The 19,427-nt window shown below is 34.8% G+C and overlaps 1 protein-coding gene across 7 annotated transcripts in view; it reads left to right on the top strand.

Annotated features, from left to right (window-relative positions):
• Window positions 1–19,427, top strand: part of TTBK2 (tau tubulin kinase 2) — a 242,175-nt gene that overhangs the window by 100,007 nt on the left and 122,741 nt on the right. For all 7 annotated transcript variants that reach the window (XM_074235218.1, XM_074235212.1, XM_074235213.1 and 4 more), the window contains 2 exons: window positions 6,992–7,132; window positions 10,491–10,595. In XM_074235218.1, the coding sequence (XP_074091319.1) occupies window positions 6,992–7,132; window positions 10,491–10,595 (246 nt within the window). The remainder of the gene's footprint in view (window positions 1–6,991; window positions 7,133–10,490; window positions 10,596–19,427) is intronic.

Below are 19,427 nucleotides of genomic sequence, written 5' to 3'. Positions count from 1 at the left end.
TTACAGATTCAATAAGGGATTAAGGAAAAGTTTAAAAATTTTAATTTTTTGCTGAGTAATGTGGGTATCCATGCCTTTAGGGTAAAGTACAAAGTATCTTACCTTGTCACTTAATACCCTTCAAAACTTGGTTCCAGCAAATTTTCCCAGCTTTTCTTTCTGTTGTTCCACTTGGTGGACTCTATATTCTAGCCAAATTACTCATTATTGAGATATTCATTGATTTTTTTCCTGTGCTCTCCCAGCTCTGTGTATTCATCTAGTCTATTTCCATGCCTGGAATACTGACCTATTGAAATATTCTTCTTCCTTTAAACCTTCAGTCTACTGCTACCACCTCCACAGGACCTTTGTTGATCTCCCAGCTGAAAATGATTTCTTCCTTCTCAGATTTTCTTAGAGGACTTTGGTTGGGGTCTTTTACTTTTTTTATTTAGAAAGATTTTTTTTATTTTGAGTTTTGCAATTTTCCCCCTATTCTTGCTTCCCTCCCCCCACCCCCCACAGGAGGCATTCTGTTAGTTTTTACATTGTTTCCATGGTATACATTGATCTCAGTTGAATGTGATGAGAGAGAAATCATATCCTTAAGGAAGAAAAATAAAGTATAAGAGATAGCAAAATTACATAATAAGATAATGTTTTTCCCCCCCTAAATTGAAGGTAATAGTCTTTGGCCTTTGTTCAAATTTCACAATTCTTTCTCTGGATAGAGATGGTATTCTCCATCGCAGATAGCCAAAAATTGTCCCTGATTGTTCCACTGATGGAATGAGCAAGTCCATCAAGATTGATCATCACCCCCATGTTGCTGTTATGGTGTATAGTGTTTTTCTGGTTCTGCTCATCTCACTCAGCATTAGTTCATGCAAATCCTTCCAGGCTTCCCTGAATTCCCATCCCTCCTGGTTTCTAATAGAACAGTAGTGTTCCATGGCATACATATACCACAGTTTGTTAAGCCATTCCTCAATTGAAGGATATTCACTTAATTTCCAATTGTTTGCCACCACAAACAGGGCTGCCATGAATATTTTTGTACAAGTGATGTTTTTACCCTTTTTTCATCATCTCTTCAGGGAATAGACCCAGTAGTGGTATTGCTGGATCAAAGGGTATGCACGTTTTTTGTTGCCCTTTGGGTGTAATTCCAAAGTGCTCTCCAGAAAGGTTGGATGAGTTCACAGCTCCACTACCAATGCATTAGTGTCCCAGATTTCTCACATCCCTTCCAATATTGAACATTCTCCTTTCTGGTCATATTGGCCATTCTGAGAGGTGTGAGGTGGTACCTCAGAGAAGCTTTAATTTGCATTTCTCTAATAAGTAGTGATTAGAACAATTTTTCATATGTCTATGGATCACTTTGATTTCCTCATTTGTAAATTGCCTTTGGATATACTTTGACCATTTGTCAAATGGGGAATGGCTTGTTCTTTTGAAAATTTGACTCAGTTCTCTGTGTATTTTAGAAATGAGTCCTTTGTCAGAAATATGTTGTAAAAATTGTTTCCCAATTTACTACATTTCTTTTGATCTTGGTTACAATGGTTTTGTCCATGCAGAAGCTTTTTAATTAAATGTAATCAAAATTGTCTAGTTTGTTTTTAATGATATTCTTCATCTCTTCCTTGATCATGAATGGATTCCTTTTCCATAGATCTGACAAGTAAGCAATTCCTTGATCTTCTAGTTTGCTTATAATACTGTTTTTTATGTCTAAATCCAGTATCTATTTTGATCTTATCTTGGTATAGGGTGTGAGATGTTTGTCTAATCCAAGTTTCTTCCATACTAACTTCTAATTTTCCCAACAGTTTTTATTGAAGAAAGAGTTTTTATCATAATAGCTGAACTCTTTGGGTTTATCAAACAGCGGATTACTATAATCATTTCCTGCTGTTGCATGTAATCTATTCCACTGATCCACCACTCTCTTTCTTAGCCAATACCAGACAGTTTTGATGACTGATGCTTTATAATATAATTTTAGATCTGGTAAGACTAAGCCAATTTCTTTTGCATTTTTTCCCCCTTGAATCCCTGGAAATTCTTGACTTTTTATTTCTCCATATGAATTTACTTACTACTTTTTCTAACTAATTTAAATAATTTTTTGGAATTTTTATTGGTAGGGCACTAAACAGGTAATTTGGTTTTGATAGAATTGTTATTTTTATTATATTAGCTCTACCTATCCATGAGCAGTCAATGTTTGCCTAGTTATTTAAATCTGATTTTATTTGCGTGAGAAGTGTTTTGTAATTGTTTTCAAAAGGTTTTTGAGTTTGCCTTGGCAGGTAGACTCCCAGGTATTTTATATTGTCTGATGTTACTTTGAATGGGATTTCTCTTTCTAGCTCTTTCTGCTGTATCTTGCTTGTCATATATAGAAATGTGGAGGATTTATTTATTTGTTGGTTTGTTTATTTTTATTTTTATTTTTTTTTGCAAGGCAATGGGGTTAAGTGGCTTGCCCAAGGCCACACAGCTAGGTAATTATCAAGTGTCTGAGGCTGGATTTGAACTCAGGTACTCCTGATTCCAGGGCCAGTGCTCTATCCACTGCACCACCTAGCTGCCCCATAATGTGGAGGTTTTATGAGGGTTTATTTTATATCCTATGACTTTGCTAAAATTGCTAATTATTTCTGTAGTTTTATAGATGATTTTTGGGGATTCTCTTGGTATAGTATTGTGTCATCTGCACAGAATGAGAGTTTTGTCTCTTACTTGAATTTCTTTTTCTTCTCTTATTACTGAAGCTAACATTTCTAATACTATATTGAAAAGTAGTGGTGATAAATGTTGTTTCCACCCCTGATCTTATTGGCAATGCCTCTAGCCTCTTCCCATTGAATATAATGCTTGTTGATGGTTTCAGATAGATACTGCTTATTATTCTATGGAAAAATGCATTTATTCCTATACTCTCTAGTGTTTTTATTAGGAATGGGTGCTATATTTTGTCTTAAGCTTTTTCAGCATAAATTGATATAATCATACAATTTCTGATAGGTTTGTTATTAATACAATTAATTATACTAACAGTTTTCCTAATATTGAACCAACCCTGCATTCCTGGGATAAATCCTACTTGATCATAATGTATTATCCTAGTGATAACTTGTTGTAATCATTTTGCTACGATTTTATTTTTTTTATTTTTTCAGTCTTTTCCTGTGGGAGTTTGGTGGATTCTCTCAATTTCTATTTTGCCCACTGCTTCTAGGATATCAGGGCAATTTTCCTGTAGGAATTCTTTAAAATTGAGGTCAAGGCTCTTTTCCTGATCACGACTTTCAGGTATCCCAATAATTTTTAAATTATCTTTCCTGAATCTGTTTTCCAGATCCATTGTTTTTTCAATGAGATATGTTTCACATTTTCTTCTAATTTTTCATTCTTTTGGTGTTGAAGTATTGTGTTGTGATTTCTCATAAAGTCGTCAGCTTCCTTTAGCTCCATTCTACATCTGAAGGATTTGTTTTCCTCAGAGATCTTTCTTATCTTCTTTTCCATCTGGCCAATTCTGCTTTTTAAAGCATTCTTCTCCTTAATAACTTTTTGAACTGTTTTATCCATTTGACCTAAGCTGGTTTTTAACATGTTATTTTCTTCAGCATTTTTTTTTGGATCTCTTTGACTGAGCTGCTGACTTTGTTTTCATGTTTTTCCTACAGCTCTCTCATTTCTTTTCCCAATTTTTCTTTTGTCTCCTTTACTTGATTTTTCAAAATCTTTTTTGAGCTCTGTCATAGCCTAAGGCCAACTTCCATTTTTCTTGGAGTCTTTAGATTTAGAATCTTGTACTTCCTTATCTTCAGATTGAGTATTTTCATCCTCCTTAGGATCATAGAGAAAGTATTTGTCGGGGGCAGCTAGGTGGTATAGTGGATAAGGTACTGGCCTTGGAGTCAGGAGTCAGCTTCAAATCCGGTCTCAGACACTTAATAATTAGTTAGCTGTGTAGACTTGGGCAAGCCACTTAACCCCATTTGCCTTGCAAAAAAAAACCCCTAAAAATAAAGTATTTGTCAATGGCAAGTTCCTTTTTTTCTGTGTTTACCCATTTCTCCAGCCTGTGCCTGATTTTGGGGTGCTTCCTCAGTTTTTGAGTTTTATTGGGACACTCCCACAAGGACCTCAGTGTGTGAGACTCTGACTGCTCTCCTGGTCTGTGAATGATCACAAGCACATCCCTCTGCCCTGGGGCTAAGAGGGAGAGGTCCCTTTTCTGTGGGGGGCCTAGACTGCAATCAAGATCTGAATGTGGTCAGAGCCCCAGAGTCCTGTTTCAGGTACAGAGGACAGACCTTGGAAATGTCTCTTACCTTCGGTGGGCTGAGCACTCAGGGTGCTGCTGCCTAGAGGCTCCTGCTTGGTGACTCTGGCCTGCCTCCGTTTCCTGGATCTGACCTGCTGGCCACGCTGAGTGCTGTGCCCATGCCAAGTACACAGCCCATGCTCACAGCCTGGACTTCACTCTCATTCCGACAGAGGTCCCTGCTGATCTTCCAGGTTGTGTTTGGTTCTCCCTGGGGTGCAGGTCAGGAAACTGCTTTTGCTGCTGGAAGCCACAGCTCCCAGGTGCCCCGGGGCTGTTCCTGGGAGGCTGAAGTTTCTTCACTCTGGCAGGGACTACCCCTCTAACCCTATGGAACAGTTTTTCCACTATTTTTCCAGGTTACCTTGGGCTGGAGAATTGTCTCACTGCATCTTTCTGTGGGTTCTGTCTCTTGAAAATTTAGTTAGAGTCATAATTTTAAGATTTTTGAAATATTATAAATAGAGCATCTAGGAGAGGCTCTTCTCCTGCTGCCATCTTGTCTCTGTCTGTGTTAAGATTTTATTTAAGAGTTTTCATCTATAGTCATCAGGGAGATAGGTCTATAATTTTCTTTCTCTATTTTAACTTTTCCTGGTTTAGGTATCAGCACCATATTGGTGTCAGAGAAAAGTTAGGCAGAGTTCCATCTTCATCTATTTTTTTCAAAGAGTTTATATAGAATTAGAACCAGTTGTTCCTTAAATGTTTGATAGAGTTCACTTGTGAATCCATATGGCCCTGGAGATTTTCTTCTTAGGGAGTTCAGTAATGGCTTTTTGAATTTCTTTTTGTGAGCTAGGGATTTAATCTGGGCAACTTATATTTTTGTAAATATTCATCCATTTCACTTAGATTGCCAAATTTATTGGCCTAGAGTTGGGCAAAATAATTCCAAATTATTACTTTACTTTCCTACTCATTGGTGGTGATTTCACCTTTTTCATTTATGATACTAGCAGTTTGGTTTCTTTCATGTTATTTTTGAGGGGGACCTAAGAGCACTTAGTACAGTTGTCTGTCTTCTCTCTGCCATCTTGACTGGATGTCTCTCCTTGGGACTCTGTTTTAATCCTGTTACATTCTGCTTTATATTTATATATACTAAGTCCGATGATAAACTCCACCAAGTAACACATGTCATTTTTCATTTGATATCCCTGAAACTTAACTCTTAGTAAGAACTTAAATGCTAGTTGAATTTGGGGTTTATTGTTACAAACATTGGGCAAGCTGAGGTCTCCCTGTTTTAGCCCTGGCTGGATTTTACAAATTACTCATTGATTACACTGTCAGAGATAGAAACTGGTGCTCAGTCTTTAGTCTTGGCTGGTATGACACAGAGGCACAGGAAAAAAAAACATTGAACTTATTACCTAATATCCTCATAACAACTCTGTAATAGATGAAGCCTATTATATAGGTGAGTCACAGGACCTGACTTTGAATCCTAGCTTGCCATTTCCTGCCCATTTGACAAGTCACTTAATCTCTTTGAACCTCAGTTTCCTCAGCTATAGCATTAATTAAAATATTGAACTTTTAAGGGAAGGACGATAGGATGACTTGTTTAGACCTGAAGGTACCCGTGAGTTCATCTAGTCCAGTCACATCATTTAATAAATGAGGAAAAATCAGTTGAAAAGGTATAGTTCAGAAGATTAGAAAACCTAGTTCTATAGATACAGTGGACAACAAGGTGTTGCATTAGAGTGCTGGGTTGAAAAGACCCATCTTGAGTTCAAATCTGTCCTCAGCACTGACTAGCTGTGTGACCCATGGCAAATCACCTAACCCTGTTTTCTTTAGTTTTCTCATCTGTAAAATGAGCTGGAGAAGGAGATGGCAACACGTTCTAGTATCTTTGCCAAGAAAACCCCAAAGGGGACCGTGAAGAATTGGACACAACAGAAAAATAATTGAATAAATAGATCTACTATATTATTTAATATTTCTTAAATGCAAAGATGCAAAAATCTGAAGACTAATTTTTAAGCCACAGTTCAGGTTTTTCAAAGTTCTATGCATACATAATAATGAAAGACTCGCAATCCTTTTTTTTTTTTTTTAGTTTTCTTTTGTGAGGCAAATGGGGTTAAGTGACTTGCCCAGGGCCACACAGCTAGGTAATTATTAAGTGTCTGAGGCCGGTTTTGAGCTCAAAATACTCCTGACTCCAGGGCCAGTGTCATGACCCCCCTACCCCAGGTGAGCTCTTTTATCATTTTTTTATCTATATCCAGTGTTCTCTTCCATTGGTGTGACTAATAGAAAGATGACTTCATTCAAAGCATTTTGTTAGCATCTTTGGAAATAGATATTAGAGAATAGTAACAGTATTAATGCTCTGAAATATATCATATTCTCTTTGAATAGACAGGAGTTTTCAATACCTTGTGGGACATCAAAGATAAAGGGGAAAATGGTGTCTCAGAAAATTGAAATGCTCAAGAACTTTGGCTGGCTATAAATTGACCAGAAACATCTGAGACATTGTTTTAAGGAAATCTCTGTTCTTGAATGAGATAGTCAATGTTTGGGTACAACTCTTGACACTAATATTAAACAGTGTTTTTTTAAATGGTAAATGAATAATTTCCAAGTCTTATCTTGTCATCTGTAATTTTGGTGTCTCATTTGAATCTGTGTCTTTGGTTACTTCAGGGTCGTAATCTGGCTGATCTTCGTCGTAGTCAATCCCGGGGAACATTCACCATTAGCACGACCCTGCGACTGGGTAAACAGATCCTGGAGTCCATCGAGAGCATTCATTCCGTGGGCTTTTTACACCGAGACATCAAGCCGGTGAGAGTCTTTGTCAGCTAGAATCCTGGAGGAGTTTGTTGGTTTCTGATATTTGTGATGTGAGACAGTGAGCTTTATGTGTTGTGTGGCTGGCAGTTTGGACAGCTGTCACCCCAGAAAGTTGTCAAACAGAGCAATGTGTTTCTCTTCACTGTGGAGACCTCAAAGAGGAAATTGTATCTTTCCCCTTATTTTTTTGGTTATTAAATAATTTTATTTATTTTCTTCCAACTACAGGCAAAGATAGTTTTCAACAGTCACTTTTTTGTAAAGGTTTGAGTTCACATTTTTCTCCCTACCTCTCTTTCCTGCCCTCTTCCCCCTTCCTGAAAGTGATCTAATATAGGTTATATAGTTTTACTATGTTAAACATATATCCATATATCCATATTAATCATCTTGTGAAAAAAGAATCAAATAGAAACTTTCCCATTATTTTTTCTCTCTCTCTTTGTTTTTTTAGGTTTTTTCAAGGCAATGGGGTTTAGTGGCTTGCCCAAGGCCACACAGCTAGGTAATTATTGAGTGTCTGAGGCTGGATTTGAACTCAGGTACTCATGACTCCAGGGCTGGTGCTCTGTCCACTGCACCACCTGGCCACCCCCTCATTATTTTTTTATTCCAGTTTTAGTGCCAAAGTACTTCCACTTACTTTTTTAGTTCCCTTTATTTTTTAAAGAAACTAATAATGAAATATTCCCTCAAATGTTTATTTTATGTCACAAGTCACATTGTTTGAAAATCTTTTATTGAACCCATTTTTATTTTAAAGAATGTAATGGTAAACTTGCAAATTAGCACTTTCTGTCCACTGTGGGCAGTTCGTGAGCAGTTGTGAATCATGTCAGAGACTCTGGAATACTCAGAACAAGGTTAACAATGTAATTAGGACAAGAGGAAGAATGCCTTTATTGGTTGGATTTTCTGTGAAAGCTTCTTCTTGATGGAGAGCAGAGGTCCCCCTGTTTCAGGCTTGGCTGGATTTTAATTCTTAATGCATCTTTGGACAGAATTATCTTTTGATACATCATTTGATTTTTGTTGATTTTTCTCTTTCACAGACTGTTTCTGTTAGTGCAAGAACAAAATAAGATATATGGGAATGAAGCTAGTAAATTCAAATGTGCTTTTTTTATGTTTTTCTTGCATGCACACCTGAAAGTGAGTTTAGAGGGAAAAAGTATTAGCAGATCAGATAATTTTTCAGTAATAAAAATAGATATTTGAGCAATGTAACTAATCACTTTTGTTGATTAATAATAGATACTATACTCGCAGTCTCTCAAACATGCTCCTAAATTAGCTAATAAACTTAGATTTCTTTTTATTTTAAATATGTTTGGATTTCTAAAAATATATTTCTAGGCAATTTTTTAATTTGACAGTATATTTTCTGTGAATCATTCTATTGTCAAATTGGACTAGTAAGAAAGCCCCTGTTGTGACAAACTGATTTTTTTTTTCTGATTCTACATTTTTGATGATGATGAAAGTCCTGATTTGCTTTTCTCAGAGGTTGTCATTCTCACTGTTGGGAAATAGGTTTTGATTTTTTTCCCCCCTTTGGATTTCATTATTGATTAAATGACTAATTTTAGCTAGACTGTATTTGTTATAAATATCATATGTTAGTGTACTTAAAAATTATATTCATCTGTTACTTATTGGTATATCCCAAGTTGAACAGTTGACATAAAAGCATAGCCAGCTACAATTAATGCAGTGCACTTGTATTAACATCATATGACAATTCTTGTTAGACTGCCAAATAATACTGTAATTTGGAAAAAATGATGATTTGAAGAGTTACCAATACCATTAAAGAATTTCTCAAATATGATAACATTTGGGGGCGGGGGGATTTTACAAGGCAATGGAGTTGTGACTTCCCCGAAGTCTCACAGTTAGGTAATTATTAAGTGTCTGAGCCAAATTTAAACTCAAGACTCCAGGGCTGGTGCTCTATCCATTGTGACATCTAGCTGCCTCCTCATGCTAACACTATTTAAAAGAGTATTATTTCTTTGCCATGTGTCTATTGTCTTTGAAGAGTCCTCTTCTTATATATGTCTTTTGAGCTCTGCAGGTCAGATGCATATGCTTGAATTTAGGGTCAATGAGTAATGATACTCTTTTCTTTTTTAAAATAATTTTTATTTATTTAAGGCAGTGGGATTAAAGTGACTTGCCAAGGTCACACAGCTAGGTAATCATTATGTGACACTTTGAACTCAGATGCTCCTGACTCTAGGACTGGTATTCTGTCCACTGCGCCACCTAAGTTGCCCTCGAATAATGATATTCTTTTTAAATTTAGGGATATATAGAGGGGAATGTTCTTTGAATTAGTATTACATTCTGATACCCCTCAAATTGGTAAATCTAGCTATAGGGATTTTAATTGGCGACTCTTTACTCTTCCTCCCCCCCTTACTTCCATGTTCCTGATTAAATCAGTGATTTGGAATAAACTTGGCTGCCAAAAGATTTGGGTTCTTAAATTCCATCTCTGGCATTATTATCTTGCAATAAATGACCTTAGACTTTTTGCTATTAAATTGCTGTTTATATCAGTAAAATTTGCAAGACTAATGAATAAAAGTAACTGTAGAACTCTTTCCAAAATAAAAAAGTAGAAATGTGTAACTGATAAAGTATATTTTATTTAAATGCATTTACTAAATGAAATTTATTAAATATTAAATGCATAATACAAATAATATTTTCATGTAATTTAACAGATATAAATAGAACCAACTAAAGGTGAATTTGTTATTATTTAGCGAAATATCTATAGACCTAGGAATTGGAACACCACAGGCCTAGGAATTGGAACACCACAGGCCTAGGAATTGGAACACTTGAATTCATGAATATGCTAGAACCACCTCAGACTACCTTGTGAGAGCCATTTGTTAAATTTTCAATGTAAGCAAATATTGAACTTGATTCATTGTTTTCTAGATTGTTTAAACTTAGGAAAGTGAGACTTTATTATTTTTCTTAATCATCTAAAATTAAGAAAATGTTGGAGAAAATACTAATACAGATTAAACTTAAAGAGTGTCTTATGTTAAACAATTAACATCCTACCCTATCTGAATCTCAGTCCCAAGTTTGCTCCTAGCACCTTACTTTTGTGACCTTGGCAAAATCAATTAGTCTTTCTGAGTCTACCAGTGTATAAATTGAATGGATTGGTTGAAAGGGTCTCAGAGATGTCATCTATCATGAATATGCTATGATGCTATCATTAGTTTATTATATATATAAAAGTTTAAATTAAATTTTTTCAAAGGACAAAATGTATGATGGCTAAGCATAATAAAAATCTTGTTTTTCTCATTTTTTTTTTCAGTCAAACTTTGCCATGGGCCGTTTTCCTAGTACTTGTAGAAAATGTTATATGCTGGATTTTGGCTTGGCTCGACAATTTACCAATTCCTGTGGTGATGTCCGACCAGTAAGACTTTACTTCACTGTTTTTATATATGTAGCAATTACTCTGTTATTTATGCAATTACACTTGGGGAAAGTACCCTTTCTATAATGGATTGAACTTCTCTCTGGGAAGTAACATATCGAGTTTCATGTCTGCATCTTAGAATGAAACTCATTAATAATTTACTGTTGAAAGCAGTGGCTTGAAAAACTAACCCCATCAATGGCTTGGAAAGAGTAGTCCATTGATCAAAGGCATATTTTTCTGGCAGAGGTGGGAGTCTTTTTTGGTATGGCTAAAATTCTTCCAGTGTCTAAATATTAATCTCCCCCTCTACCAGTTTTGCTTTAATCTACAGTGAAAATATTAATTCTAATGGATTGAATATTTCTATGTGAGTATGTAATAGTAAAATAAAACTGTGAATGTGCATTTGAAAACAAATCTATATTAGGTTTCTGGCAATTACGGATGAATTTCTTGACTATCCTGGTAATGGACTCACTCTCTCTCTTTCTCTCTCTCTCTCTCTCTCTCTCGCTCTCGCTCTCGCTCTCGCTCTCTCTCTCCCTCCATCTATCTATCTATCTATATATAATTATATCCAGGAAAAATTTTTAAAGGGCTTAAATTTCATAAGAAGCTATCTAAGATAACCAGAGAATTATATTACCATTGAATAAATAGTGAAGGAATGATGGGAATAATTGGTCTCCGTATTCTCTTTAAGACCTTGTCACTCAAAGTGATATATTGATATTGTGCGTTATTATCTATCCTTTTTCTCAGTGGTTATCTTCAAATAACACTTCATGGAGTTAGCAGAGCTGATCAAAGTAACCTAGCAGTTAGTACTATTAACTGAGTATATAGGTATTTATCAAACCAAAACCATCCTGTCTCCTCTGGTGGTTAGGGAATCTTCTTAAGTTTGATTTACTGTAAATCTCTGATAGTAGTAACGATTTATTTATATTGATATGTATAGTGGATTTATTTCTAGAGATAGGCATGAATGACATAGTCAAGGTCATAATTCACTTTCAAATTGCTTCAAGTAGTGACGAAAAATGGAATGAGTATAGTACAAATACATTAGGGAGGGCTAGCAATCATGGTGATTCTAGCTTATTAGCATATAGTAAAGTTAGCCCTCCTAGCTGAATCTTAAATTACTAGTGTAGTTTTCCATGATGATATTAACTAACTGAATCCCTTGTCCCTTTTAATGCTTTTAACAGTTTCATGAGTATTTATATGGAAAAATAGAGAGAATTCAAAGCAAACCTTCAGTTGCACAGGTTAACTCTCTAGTAGTATTAATCCATATAACTAGATTTTCAAATTAAAAGTTGATGTAAGAAAGGGTGATTATTTTGATATTTTATGATTTTTTATTTTTTCTAATTACATGTAAAGATAATTCTCAGTATTCATTTTTTGTAAGATTTTGAATTGTACATTTTTTCCCTTTCCTCTCTTCCCTCCCCCTTTTACCTTGACTACTGTCAGTCAGTAATTTGATATAACTATACATGTATCTATATACATTTTCATATTAATCATGTTGTGAAAGAAGAATCAAAACAAAAGAAAAAAAAGAATATGGCAGGGAACATGAAATAAATTTGAAAAACTGAAAATAATAGGCTTGGCTTTGCATTCAAATTCTGTAATTCTTTCTCTGGATGTGGATGGTATTTTCTACATTTTGATATTTTTCAAATTTTAGAAAATGATTAAAAGTCCTTGCAGTAGATTATAAAACAAGATCAGTCACACTCTTTCTTAGCTCAGACACATATACCTTTATAATAGTATCCTTCCAAACCATATCCATTCCTATACTTGCACAATGATAATTTACCTAAAGTCCTGGGAAGCTCTGAAGTTTCTGAGGTAGGAGAGCAGCCCCCCTTTTTTTTAATTTTAAAATTTTCAACTCCGAATTTCTGCTATTCTGGGTGGAATTTTTGGATCTCCTATCTTCCTACTTCTTTGGTTGAAATAATTTCATCCATGGCACTCTACTTCAAAAAATATTAATTCAGTCAGGAAGACCCAAGTTAACATGTTTACTAGCTCTGTTACCCTGGACAAGTCATTTAACCTCTCTGAATCTTAGTTTTTCTTATTTGTAAAGTAAGGAAATTTGACTTAGTGGCTTTTTCAAACATTCCCTGAGAGCTTTAAATCTATGTTCCTATGAAGCATCAGTACTTGAATCATACATATCTTGGTGAGATCTATTTGGAGTTCCTCTTTGCTGTCCTATAGATTCTTTTTATCTGCCCTTGACTATCTTTTTTCCCTTGTCTAACTTTATTCACAACTTGCAATTTTCCTGTATAATTTCCTGAAGCATATCAACTATAAAAATTTTTATTTCATAAGCAAAATCATATTCTTGAACTCTTGGAAGACCAAGAATTTTTAGATTACTTTGCCATCTGTCTTCAAAATCATTTGTTTTGGTTTATAGTGATTTCTCAAGTGTTCTTTGAATTTTGCTTCTGATTTTGCTAAAATATTTCTTTTTGCTCACTGCATTTTTGTGTTTGATCTCTGCCACTAATTTTCTTCAGTATTCAACACTTTATTAAATTTCTTTACCTTCTCTAATAAACCCATTGATTTTCTTTGAAGGCATTCTACAGGCTTTTCTACTTTTGCTACTTATATCTCTTCCTTTAATTATTTTATAGTTTTCATCCTCTTTGGATACATTGGTACTTTTGTATTTAGCAAAATAGGTTTAAGTTTTGCATCTGGACCCTTTGCACGATTGTCTTTTTTTTGAAAATAAAATGTTAGTTCTGTCTTTTGTAATATCATCATAGTTTCTCCCATTAACCTTTTCCTTCTCCCCTTTCTAACAGCCATTCTATTTAAAAAATAATATTTGAATGACAAAAAAAGAAAATGAAATGGAAAAATTAGTATAATTGATATTACATTGAAAAAAATCTGAAAGTATGTGTAATAATATATTGATGGGTAAGGTGGGGTTAACTTCTCATAGTTCTTTTTTAATTTTGCAACATTCATTTTCAATCATGTGTTTTTTTTACATATGTGGTCATTTTATTGACTCTGCTTACTTTATTCTACATTAGTTCTTATAAAACTTTCCTTACTCCCCTGTATTCATCCTATTTGTCTTACAGCACAGGAATAGGAAGATCCCTTTGCATTCAAGTAGTATTATTGTTTTCCTATTCCTCAAATTAATAGGCTTCTCTTAGTTTCCAATTCTTTACTATCATTAAAAAATGCTATTGTAAATTTTATCAGGTATATGGTGGTTTTTCTTCTTCTCAATGTCCTCCTTGAGATTTAATCTCAATGATACTGTTGGATATTTTTTGTCACTTTATTTGCATGATTTCAAATTGCTTTTCAAAATGACTATACTTTCTTCTTCCTGAGAGGTTACTAGAGTTATTTTCCCTTCATTTTTAGCCTTTGATTAGAGGGTACATAACGTATTTCCTTCTCTTCCCTTTTCTATGGGTCTTCCTGCAAAAAATAAAATAATGTTACATTGACTCACCTGTAGGCAGGGTAGTCTATAGTTTATTTCATGTTTCAATCTTGTTTCTCTACCATTACTTTTGTTTGACTTCTGCTTTCACTAAGTTTCTCTGTTTTGTTTTGTTTTTGTCTTTGGTTCCTGTATTTGTTTATTTTTCTTGTATTTCCTTTGTTTTGAGATTTTGAGAAGCAAATAGTGTCTTTAATTCTGGTTTTCTTCTTAGGAATGTTTAAAGCATCTTTTTGTTATTAAATGTCCACCCTTTTCATTTTGGATTAGGCTTAGATTTTGTAAGGTAGGTCATCTTGAATTCCTTTGCTTCTTAGATACATTATTCCTTTCCTTCCCAAATTTCCTTTATGTTTGAAGATCTTTCTTTTGGTTGTTTCCAGAATTTGTTATAATTGGAATTATTCAATTTAATTACGATGTGTCTTGAAGTTAATAGCAGATTTTTTGTTTGTTTTTTTTTTCCCTCAGAGATGATCTGTGGGTTATTTTGATAGGCATGATAATTTTTCGGTTCAGAAATTCTGGACTTTAGACTAATATATATTATATAATATATTATATAATATATAACATATATCTATACTCAGTTTGCTAATTGTATGTTATAATTATATATATACATATATATATAATGTTTCTAAGTGAAATAATTATAACAGCTTCTTATCTGGAACTCATTTATTCAGAAACTTGGAAAAGAGGAAGAAAAACAAATGTTTTTCAGGGCGGCTAGTGGATAGAGCACCAGCCCTGGAGTTAGGAGTACCTGAGTTCAAATCCAGCCTCAGATACTTATTACCTAGCTGTGTGGCCTTGGGCAAGTCACTTAACCCCATTTGCTTTGCAAAAAAACCTAAAAAAAAAAAAAGAAAAGAAAACAAATATCTTTGAATAACCAAAAATAATGTTAGATATTTGGATCTTACCCCTTCTATTATGATATGAACCTCAGAGCCTTAGGCATATTAATGTTAGAAAGTCAGTGTACCAAATTTCAGGTATTTATTGTTATTCTTTATTCATTTCAGTTGTGTCCAACTCTTCATGGTCCCATTTGGGATATACTTGGCAAAATTTATAGACATCTCTCGTCCAGATGGTCATATGAACCTGTGTTAAAGCCTTCTGAGTTTGTATATTGGCTTTATAAGCAGCAGTTGGACACACTGCACCTTGACCCTGATATAGTGGTATCATTTTGGTCCTTTTCAAGCATGGAGGACAAGTAGCCTTACTGGAGTGCTTTGCCATTTCCTTCTCCAACTCATTTTATAGATGAGGAAATGGAATTAAATATGGTTGAATGACTTTCCTAGAGTCACCCAGCTAGTGAGTATCTGAAGTCAGATTTTTCCTGAAATCCTACTGATTTCTAGGCCTAACACGCTTATCTCCTGTGCAATCTAGCTGCCCTTTCATGTACTTTACACAGAGACAAGTCTCAGGCCTTCAGTTCTATTTTATCGAATTGTAACACGTCTTGTTGATCTTGTCTTAAGATCAGCAAAAGGGAGAGATGGATCAGGAATTGCTATAGGCTGTGAAAAGAAAGAATAAGATGGAAAGTCAATAAACTCTAAAAAGCCAAGACTCACAAACTTATAGAAATATAAGACTATTCACCATAGAAATAAATGACTCTTATCTATTGAATTAGCATATGGTATGTCTCAAAAGTCTTAGTATAACTTTAAGCTTTAGCAGCTTGGCCCACTAAACTGACTTTTAGGACATGCTTTTATGTTATTATACCATATTGATATTCACAGTGATAAAATCATCTCACCAGAGAATTTTAGATTTAGAAAGAACCTGGCTTTATCATGCCCCTGAATCATTAGAATATGTTCAGGGAAATGAGTGATTTTTTTTTTTAGGTTTTTGCAAAGCAAATGGGGTTAACTTGCCCAAGGCCACACAGCTAGGTAATTATTAAATGTCTGAGGCCATATTTGAACTCAGGTGCTCCTGACTCCAGGGCTGGTGTTCTATCCACTGTGCCACCTAGCCACCCTGAGTGATATTTCTTAAGAGATGTCTAGCCAAAATAGTTGAAACTGTAAAGGCTTTTTACTTAAGAAGGAATTACCATGGGGTGGCTAGGTGGCGCAGTGAATAGAGCACCAGCCCTGGAGTCAGGAGGACCTGTGTTCAAATTTGGCCTCAGACACTTAATAATTACGTAGTTGTGTGACCTTGGGCAAGTCACTTAGCCCCATTGCCTTGCAAAAATCAAAACAAAGGTGGGGGGAGGATCATTAGCTATTCAGAAACTCCAACTACCCAGTAGGGTCACTGCCCCAGAATTCTAGAAAGTGAAGATTATATTACTATCCAAGATTGCAAATGATGAGTTGTCCTTTTAAAACTTTTTTTCCCATTCTCTGCAATTTTGAACTTTCCTCTTCTTTCAAACTCTTAATCATATGAGGTCAACCTTTCCCTTGAGAAGCCCATTATTTCTGTTCTAACAGAGTTCCCTACATGTGGTAGGTACTTTTAAGACTTTTAATGGATGAGGAATGACTGGGTACTCTTCACGTCTGTTATTCTACCCTTGCCTTGATGATATTAAGTAATGTTTTAACAGCAGCTGCTTAAAGATCTACTTTGTTCTCCTGTTGGAGGTACCACAGGGTATTCCTGAGGGGTCTTCTGCCTCCTTCCTATTTTAAAACCCAGAAAGAGGAAAATATGAATAGAATAGAAGATGGCTGTAGTGGACATATCCACATGACAGTCTCTACTGCTGAGGGGTGTCATCTCATCGGAATAAGAGCCATATAGACCTTCCTTTTGTTACCTTCTATCTTAGCTACTATGGGGATGAAGTCATACACCCATCTTATGTTCATTTTGAATAACATTTATTGAGAAATGGGGCTGGTATCTGTGTCCAGCTTGGTCACTTTGTTTTTGAGTTAAATTAAGTTGCAGTTGCCACTCCTGTGATGCTTTTACATCAATCCCCATAAGTTTCAGCTTTGCAAAATATATTCCCTCTGGAATCCAAAGCCTTTGGTTTCCAGGAAGTTGGCTGGTGTGTCATGAGAATAATGCTACCATATTACTCATTAGCATCATTCATGGTTAGTACTATGATTATGTCTTTAAGCCTCCAGTTTTTGTTTTTGATTAATGAAAAAGTCTTGACAAATGTTTTCACTTTTACTCCTGACTCTCTTCCCCACCACAAAAAAAAAGTAGAAAAAGTGATATTCTGTAGGCCTTTTTTGAACATTCTTTGGTCAAAACTTTATTGCCAAAAATACTCTCTATGTCTTGCAATGGTCTTACAGACATAATTTTTAAAATAAAAGATCTTTTTCTCACATTCAGATATATATATATATATTTAGATCTTTATATATGTGCATACATATAAATTTCCACATCTATCTCTATTTATATATGTATATGTATTTATATATACATATATTGGCTAATACTATATATATAATATATATATACATTTTCTTATTTGATCCTTATAGCAAACTTGTTATAATAAATACTTATAATCTGTGAGCTCTAGTTTTTAGTTAAGGAAACAAATTAAATGACTTGGTCAAAATCAGACAGCTAGTAAGTATTTAAAGTGAGACTCAAATACAGGGCTTCCTGAAATTATAGTAATAAATAAGAAAAAATTAAGAGTATAAAATATTGTTTAGAGGAAACAAAATCATCCTAATTTATAGACAAAGTGATGAATTACTCAGAATCCTTGGGAAATGAGTTGAAGAAACTAATTGAAAGGATTAATCACTTTAATAGACTATCTAGATACAAAATAAATACCCAAACTTATTAATATTTCTTGACATTATGAACAAATCCAGGAATGCATGTAAAATAACTGCAGAAAGTTGCAAAGAATTGGAAACAGTATGGATACCCACTGATTGGGGAATAGTTATACATATTGTAGTATATAACCATATGGAAATATTACTTTGTAAGAAATGTTGAATAGGAACAGCACAGAAAAATCATGAATAGATATGAATGAATGGTTGGATGACATAGCATCTATTAAAAATTATGTACATAGCACTGGAGTAAGGACTTGAGATACAAATAGAATAACAAAGATAGTCCCTACTCTCATTAGCACATATTCTAATCAAGATAGGTAGCAGATTTCAACAGTAAATCAGATAAAAAGTTTCCACAGATATTAGAATGCAATCGGAAAAATTGATGGTAATATATTGTCTTTATTGCTGTTTTCCTAATAAAATCACTGCCACATCTGATGTTGACTCATTTGACAATACTCTTTGGGACCTGTTATGAGACATAGAAGATACTAGGACATGACTGCCCAGCATGACATGCTGAGTCAAAGAAAGCTCTGTGAGCAAAGCAGAGCTGCAGCTGCAGTAACTGAAAAGAAACCAAAAAATGTACAAATTTGTTGTTAGTCAAGTTTGACTTTTCGTGATCCTAATTGGAATTTTCTTAACATAGGCACTGCAGGGGTTTGCATGCGAAAGTGAGACTGTTCCTGCTTTCAAAATTATCTTCTTTTGGGGAGAGACACCACATATGGGGAGTAATAATCTGATGAATCATAGATTTGGTGAAATGGATCCATAGAGAAGTTTGTTTTTATTTCCTATCTAGATGCAATGGTAGTATTGACCTGCTTACTACCCCTTAGGAAAAAGTAGAAAGCAGAGAGGAGGGAAGTAGGGGAATGGATATGATATTTGTCCTTTGTTCTTGAAGAAGATCATGACATCAGGAAGTTGATGCCATGACAAGCACATGATTTGGACTTGAGTAAGGGGATGCTAAGTTACCAACCTCATTTTTCCTCCAGGGCCATTTGGGTCCAGAGGCCAGATATGTATCAGGTTGACTGGAGTTGACTCTGGATGCAAGACAGTCAAGGTTAAGTGACTTACCCAAGGTCACCCAGCTAGTAAGTGTCAAATATCTGAGACAGGATTTGAAATCACTGACTCCAAGGCAAGTGCTCTATGCACTGTACCACCTAGCTGCTGTACATGGATAGCAAACAGCATGGCAGAGGATAAAACTTCTGTGGGTGAATGGGACCAAGTCATCATTTCTAGTGATGATAGGCTTAAGTGGAAGTTTTTTGTTTGTTTTAAGAATAGGGAAGATTTAATCATGTTTATAACTCAGAAGGACCCTCTAGAAAAGGAGGATTGGATGATTGTCTGGGGAAATTCCTGGAAGATATTAAAGAGAATAGATTAAAGATCACAAGTAGAGAAGTGTACTTTGGCAAGGAAAAGCCATTTCTTCATCAAAGACTGAAACCAAGAATGAGA

The sequence above is a fragment of the Macrotis lagotis genome, chromosome 4 (assembly GCF_037893015.1).
Source record: "Macrotis lagotis isolate mMagLag1 chromosome 4, bilby.v1.9.chrom.fasta, whole genome shotgun sequence".
Taxonomy (NCBI): Eukaryota; Metazoa; Chordata; class Mammalia; order Peramelemorphia; family Peramelidae; genus Macrotis; species Macrotis lagotis.
Note: the sequence above shows the minus strand (reverse complement) of the source record. Positions and strands in the feature narration are given on the sequence as shown.